The sequence below is a fragment of the Penaeus chinensis genome, chromosome 15 (genome assembly GCF_019202785.1).
Source record: "Penaeus chinensis breed Huanghai No. 1 chromosome 15, ASM1920278v2, whole genome shotgun sequence".
In the NCBI taxonomy this organism is placed as follows: Eukaryota; Metazoa; Arthropoda; class Malacostraca; order Decapoda; family Penaeidae; genus Penaeus; species Penaeus chinensis.
In genome coordinates this window covers 210,001-217,500 of record NC_061833.1, presented here as the reverse complement: position 1 = coordinate 217,500, position 7,500 = coordinate 210,001, and the positions used below count along the sequence as shown (strand labels likewise).

The following is a 7,500-nucleotide window of genomic DNA, read 5'->3' as shown; positions in this document are numbered from 1 at the left end:
TGAGGAGGAGCCATCATAGTGTACGGTGCCCTGCATGTCTTCATGGAAAGACGTGATCATCCTCAGGAGCTTGGGGGAAAGGCCGTTCCTGCTTGTTACAGTCGCTGCGGTCGCTCTTGTTCTTGTATAGAGTGATGATGTTGGCGCCGCACATCTCTTGGGGCACTATTCCTTTTTCCCAGCACTGCTGCAGCAGCTGGTGCAGAGGGTGAAGGAGAGCTGTCTTCTTTCCCACCTTGATGACTTCAGGTGGGATGCCATCTTTTCCTGGAGCTTTGCCGCAGACTAGGGAGTCGATGGTCTTGCTCAGTTCATCTACAGAGAGTGGAGCATCTAGCTCCTCAATGACAGGCAGGCTGGCGGTGTTCTCGGCAGCTGTGTCTGTGACCACGTTCTCTTTTGAGTAAAGCTCCTGGTAGTGTTCAGCCCACCTCTTCATCTGCTTGCTGCGGTCTGTTATGATGTCGCTGGCAGTTGATTTCAGGGGCGTAATCTTGTTTACACTTGGGCCGAAGTCCTTCTTCATGCCTTCGTACATGCCACAAAGACTCTCACAGAGGTTGAGCCATTAGTCAATGGCGCAGTGCCGAGCGATCCATTGGGCGTCGTTTCTGGCCTTCCTTAGTGCAGTGAGTGACTTCATGGAAGGCTCCCTCTTGTGGTTAATGAGGGCTGCTCTCTTGGCCTCAATTGCTGGCTCTAGTTCAGCAACGCCGGCTTCATCCAATCCGGGTTCTGCCTCTCTCTGTTGCAAAAGGTGTCCGTTGCGGAGCTGTAGATGACATCACTGATGTGCCTCCACCTCTCTTCAGCGTTGCCATCAGTGCAGGTTTTTAGGGCATCCTTGATGGGGTTGGTGAAGCACTCAGACAGGTCTGGGATTGCCGTCTTGCTCGTGTTAATGTGGTGGTGACCTTACTGCTTGGATTGGTGGATCCGCTTGGGTTGGAGACGCATTTTACTGCCGACCATGGAGTGGTCAGTGTCACAGTCAGCACTGTGATAGCTGCATGTGGTGAGAATGCAGTTCAGTGAAGGTCTCCAAATGATGACGAGAACCATCTGGTGCCAGTGGCGAGATCTGGGATGCCGCCAGGATACTCGGCGATGCGGCTTGGTGGCAAAGAACGTGTTAGTTATGCAGAGATTGTGGTAAGAGCATAACTCGAGAAGCCTCTGTCCATTCTCGTTCATCTTGCCGATGTCAAAGTGACGGTCGGAACCCACTTGGGCATTGAAGTCACCGAGAAGGTATAGTTGTTCCATGGCAGGGATGTCTCTGATGGTGGTCCCCAAGCTCCTCATAGAACTAGTCCTTGGTCTCAGCTCAGGAGCTGAGGGTAGGAGCGTAGACACTCAGGATGTTCACTGGGTCTGAGAAGGTTGACAGGCATAGAGACAGGAAGCAGGCAGTACTACTGGATGGCGGTTCTACAGTGGACAACAGAGAATTCTTCACTGTAAATCTAATGCCATGCACTCTTGGTTCCTCGAGTTTCTTGCCCTGCCAGAAGAATGTATAGTTCTGTTCTCTGAGGCTGCCGTTTGATGCAAGTCTGTTTTCCTGCAATGCAGCACCGTCGATGTTCAGCCTTGTGAGTTTTTGGTCACTGATGGCTGTTTTTCTTGAGTCATTGACCTGCTGTAGGTCGTTGGAGAGGACAGAACACATTGTCCTGACATTCCAGCTTGCTAATCACAAGATTGGTGGTCTTCTTTTTCGTCTGTCTTTGCCTGGTATGGGGTTGCAGTCTGTTTGTCGGTCTTTTCACTAGCTCCAAGCACTCATCGAAGGCTGGGGACTATTCAGCTTGAGGCGGGTGGTAGCTGACTAGTGGGGCTGCGATGGTCCCTTCCACCGTCGGAGACAACCCGTAACGCCTGGACCTATGCCAATCAGTCCTGGATTATTACTCATATCAGCTGATTTGTTGTTTTAGATGCTGTGGACAGCAGCATTGGAGTGACCTCTCCAGGGCGCAGGCCTGAGCGAAGTGTATGGAGATCCTGGGGTGCCCAGTCGTCAGAATCCCCCTCTTGGCCTCGCTGGTGTAGTCCAAAGGAGAGCAAAGCAATACATTTGGCACCAGCTTGGCTGCAGGAGCTGCCGGAAGGGAGTCGTGGCTGACGTTCAACTACCTTAGGGGCTCCACTCTGGATTAAGTTTCTGGGTTTACTCCCATAGCCTTCTCTCCTCCCGAAGATACCCACTAGGCAGTTGGGCCATAATCCAATGGCTGGGTTACACGTTGCCATTGAAGTTCTTCTTGGAACCCTTCTGCCATGGCCGGTGACCTGCGTCAAGGAGGTTCATACACCCAGTGGTGCCATGTGAACACCACCCCCTCATATGGTTTAGCCTGCCAGCTGAAGTGGTTTGCCAGGGCATGGTGCTTGGAGCTACATGTCAGAGATTTAGGGGATTGGTGAGGACCAGTGATGTCCATCCCATCCACCCTACTAGGTAGGAATCTCTAATGATTATCATAGGGTGTTTCATGTGGAAAGGTTGAGGGAGGGGGAGTGTGCATTTGGGTTTGCTGAGGCTATCTCGTTTTGCAGCATTTGACAGCCTGGTGGTCCCTGCACTGATGTGGAATATCTCTAAGCATGAAAAGCTTGACGCAACTGAAGAATTGGCAACCATTTAAGAGCAAAACAAAATTTCTTCTTGCAAGAGATTCTGGAAGCCACAGATGTTTGTCACGTAGCTTGCATCATTGCCCTCTGCACAGGATTCAGTTACTTTTGAGAAGAGACAAAGAACAGTTTACCAGGAATCTTGTGGAGGTCATTTCCTAGTAAATGACCTTCGCCCTGCCTACCAAGATCCGAGAAACCTGAACTCCAAGCTCCCCTCATAGAAGACTGTATTCTGCTTCGTAAATAGTCAGATCTCAGATCGTGTTGGATTATGGGAATACCAGGTTGGTCTACTAACAGATTTTCTGGATGTGAGTTGTGTTGAGATCCCTATGCCAGACACCCCCCCCCCCCCATCAGCAAGGATCCCTGCTGACCTGGTGGTGAACCTATAGCATGGACTTTGCATGCTGGCCTGTCTGGCAGTCCAATGTCATTCTGGAAGAGAAAAGGGAGATTGATAGGGACTGCAGCAATCACTGAGGTATTACACTGATTAGTGTCACAGGTAAACTTCTCGTTTACCTGTGACTTCTTCAAGAAGACGTTTAATACAGTGCATTGTGAATCAGTCTGGGAGATCCTGAGGCTATGTGAAATCCAAACAAGGATCATTAGATTAACAGTAAGCGTTTATACTTGTACTAGAAGTGCTGTAAAGTGTGTAGGGGAGCCAGTCGTGCTGCTTCCCAGTTTGTTCAGGAGTGAGGCAAGGCTGTTTTTGTACCAACATTTTTCATGGACTGGATACTGTGCACAGTGTTGCCATTGATATTTCCACAAAACCACTAGACTGGACTTTACAGACTGCCAGGTCCTCATTTTCCCGCTAAGAAAATGCTAAATAATGAGCAGATTTTCAACATATTCCCACTAGACAATAACTCAAAAACTATAGTTCTAGCAGGAAAATTGCTAGAATAGCAACATTGACCGTGCAGAGCTGCTGCTTAAGCGATTGTGGAGCGACAATGGGCAATAATAATGTTAGCGACGATTTTGCTATTCAATCTGAGTCTCGGGCCCTGGTGGTGGCTCTAGTGAAGTGAAGCTAAACCCATCTGTCTGAAGCTCTTCTCGACTGAGACCAAGACCCAGGGGCCTGCTAAAAGAAACAGCTTAGTTGGTGCATACATCGAAGATATTGAAGACAGAGAGGTTTACATAACTTATTGTTTGGTTCAAGACCAGGAAGTCAGTATACAGATTGGCCTGGTAGTAGGGTATTTGGCATTGTCTTTACCTGTTCTGAAAGACCAAGTTACACTTCTTTAAGGACTTGATACTGCCAGTTTACTTTATGACAGTGAAATATATAAATGTGTGTGTATGTGTGTGTGTGTGGGGGGGGGGGGGTGTAGATAGATGATATATGTATGAATATGTATATATATATACATATACATATAATATATACATATATATGAATGGTTATACTTATACATATGTATTCACATACATATATATATATATATATATATATATATATATATAGAGAGAGAGAGAGATTTATATACATATATATACATATATATATATATATATATATATATATATATATGTGTGTGTGTATTGATTTATGGATGTTAAGACAATCCCTACGTTAGACATAACAAATTTGAGCTTCATTCAGTAACAAACAACTGTGGTGGGATTGAAGGGTTTGGGAAGGGGTGGCAGGAAGGCAGTTTCATACATACATAAATATTTGCACACACACACACACACAAACACACACACACACACACACACACACACACACACACAAGCGTACGCAATTTATATATATATATATATATATATGAGTGTGTGTGTGTGTGTTTGTTTGTGTGTGTGTTTGTTTGTTTGTTTGTTTGTTTAACAGCCATTCATTCCACTGTAGGATCTAGGCCTCTCTCATTTAGCAGTGCCACCCTTACCTGATTGGATGCCCTTCCTAATCAAACGCGGTTCAGCGCCCTAACACTTATGATATGGCGGCGACTTCCCCTACGACACCTGCGTATGATTTCTCAAGATGATATGTCGTTTTTTCGCCGTGAGATCGGGCTCGAGCCAATAGTCGAACGCAGGCATTTTTTACAATTGCCGTGGCGGGGAATTGAACTCCGAGTCCAGTGCTTTGTCATTGGACCATGTACACACACACACACACACACACACACACACACACACACACACACACACACACACACACACACACATTCTCGTCTACCACTGCTCTTGACTGTTGACCGCCTTTGTTTCAGGTGATCTCCAACTTGAAGACTGAGCGCCTCAATGTCTTCTACCATATCAAGGAGGACGCCAAAACTCACCAGGCGTCGTTCGAGCTTCCAGAGAAGGTGAGGCTTTATAATATGGTAAATTATAAAGCCATATTATAAAGGAAGAGAAGAGCACAAAACAAAATGAAGGATTACTGAACTATGTATCGATTTCAATGTATAGAAAGATATGCTCTATTGATCTGTTATAGTCAAAAGGATTCTGAACAAAACAAACAAACACATTTTTTTTAGTTACTTTCGTCATGGAAACGGACATGGTCGTAAATACCTTGGTAGGTTGAGAATTTTGGACTGTTCATGCATTACTTTGGTGAGCGACAGGAAGGGTTCGCCTAATTAGCAATATGAATATTAACGTGTAGTTTTTATATAATGTTTATGACATGAATGATTTGTGCAGGAACTCTAGCTTATATAGTGATACAAAGCTTACACACCCAAAATCCAGTAGATGGACGACAAGTATCTTCAGTAAATGTCGTTCCAGCAGACGCAGACTAGTTCGATGTCTTGTCTTATTACTGGCAGGAGAGTTTTCTCAAATCAAAGCACTCAAACAGATTACTAAAGCCATGATTAGATGATTGTTGTAATAAAACTAATAAAAGTGTTAAAATAGCGCTTCTGTAGGCGAACTGTTCATACCAAAGGAATAGCAAGGCGAATGTCATAATAATGAAACAAAATAGAAGCCAAAGTCACTCTGTCGGCAGTAATACCTATATCGTCTGGCTGCAAATATAGTTGCAATTAGTGTCCTCTGTATGCGCCATAAAAGTGAATCCTGTTCTAAAGTTTAATTGAGATCTCTACTGCGCATACGCAATGGCAGCGTCCAGGAATAACTTTTAAAACACCTCTGGACCAGAATTAACTTCTGAACTCAAATTTTAATCCTGCACATACGCTGAATGAGCTAGTTAATCCCACCCATCATATATCAACAGCGTCATCAGAGTGCAAGTATAACCCACAGCAGTGATAAGAAAGAGGAAAAAAAAAAAATCCCACAGGGAATTCCAGGGTTTTCAGACACAGAAATATTAACATTACTTCCAGATTGCGGAAACTTTCCTATCTTATGCAATAGTTTAATGGGATGACAAGAAAGCTTTCACTAACTTCATTCTCAGCTTCCAAACATGCTGATTTTTTAAGCTATAGTGAACTGCAAAACCACGTGGAAATTTGTTATCGTGATCCTCGCTGGCAACATCCTGAAAACAATCCAACTCGCTCCTCCATCACGCACGAGGAGGAGCTGTCCGAGAAAACCCAAATTATGTTATCAATGTTTTATGGTTGTCTGTCACCTTCAGTTAAATGGCTTACAAAATTATTACTATTACCGCAACCTATACAAATGCGACGCAAGAGCTGTGATTTCGGCATTGATTGGAGGTTGTAATCAATGGTTACCTGTATATCATGATGTAAGAATTTATAGAAAATTGTAATGCAAAATTTAACTGATGTGCAGACATTATAATGGTTACTAAATAATTTACAGACATCTGAATCCCAATTCTAGGTATTCGCATGCAAAGCCGTAATGGCAGCATATATGTATATATATATATATAAATATATATATAGTTTTTTCTGTAATGAATGGCTTGTTGTCAACAATACCGTTTAATATAAAACTTATAGTGAGTGACTTTTTATAATTATTACACAAATGCCAGCTCTTTTTTGTAACAAAGCAATTATACAGTTAATCACAATGATTCGTGGGTCTGGTAGATGTGTTTTGCATCTTTGATGCAATTACTGTGGATTTGGATTCAACATTAGTACGATATTAACTTTATTGAAGCGTACAGAAGACGCCTAATGATTAGGTTTCGCGTCTATTAAAAACAACTTTAGAATGAGAGGAGCTTTGGTGGATTTTGTATGTAATATAGGGCTTCAACTTTCTGTGTGTGTGTGTGTGTGTGTGGGCGTGCGTGTGTGTATCCTTGCGTGCGTGCGTGGGTGCGTGCATGTGTGTGGGCAATAGAGATGTTAAGCGAAGACTAAAGTCTGCGGTGTCGACACAGGTGGGCTGGACGTGGACCCGGATCCTGGTGAGTGTGAAGCAGACGCAGATGCGAATCTGGATCAACTGCGCCGACTACGACAAGCAGAAACTGGCCGGCCACATTGACTTAGAAATCCCCTCAGGTGGCCTCATATACTTCCGCCAGGAGCCTGGACTCAAAAACAAACTTATTGTAAGTAATTTTACATTTCATAAGGGAATATTTTATATATGGATAATTTTTAGGGTATGGTACCTCTGATTTTCTGTTGTCTGTACGATGTAGATGCCAAATCGTAAATATAAAGCATCTTATGCTATGATCGAAATCTGAAATAACTGAAATAAATATATATATATGTACACACGCATACATACATATATATATATATATATATATATATATATATATATATATATGTGTGTGTGTGTATATGTATGTGTGTGTATGTGTGTTGTGTATATATATATATATGTATATGTATATATATATATATATATATATATATATGTGTGTGTGTGTGTGTGTATATAAATATA

General features: G+C 43.3%; 1 protein-coding gene across 1 annotated transcript in view; it reads left to right on the top strand.

The window, feature by feature from the left end:
- The window catches only part of LOC125032685, a 19,338-nt gene that overhangs the window by 8,651 nt on the left and 3,187 nt on the right, over nucleotides 1-7,500 (top strand). Inside the window, exons 6-7 of the mRNA XM_047623941.1 lie at nucleotides 4,893-4,988; nucleotides 6,980-7,153. Of these exons, the coding sequence (XP_047479897.1) occupies nucleotides 4,893-4,988; nucleotides 6,980-7,153 (270 nt within the window). The remainder of the gene's footprint in view (nucleotides 1-4,892; nucleotides 4,989-6,979; nucleotides 7,154-7,500) is intronic.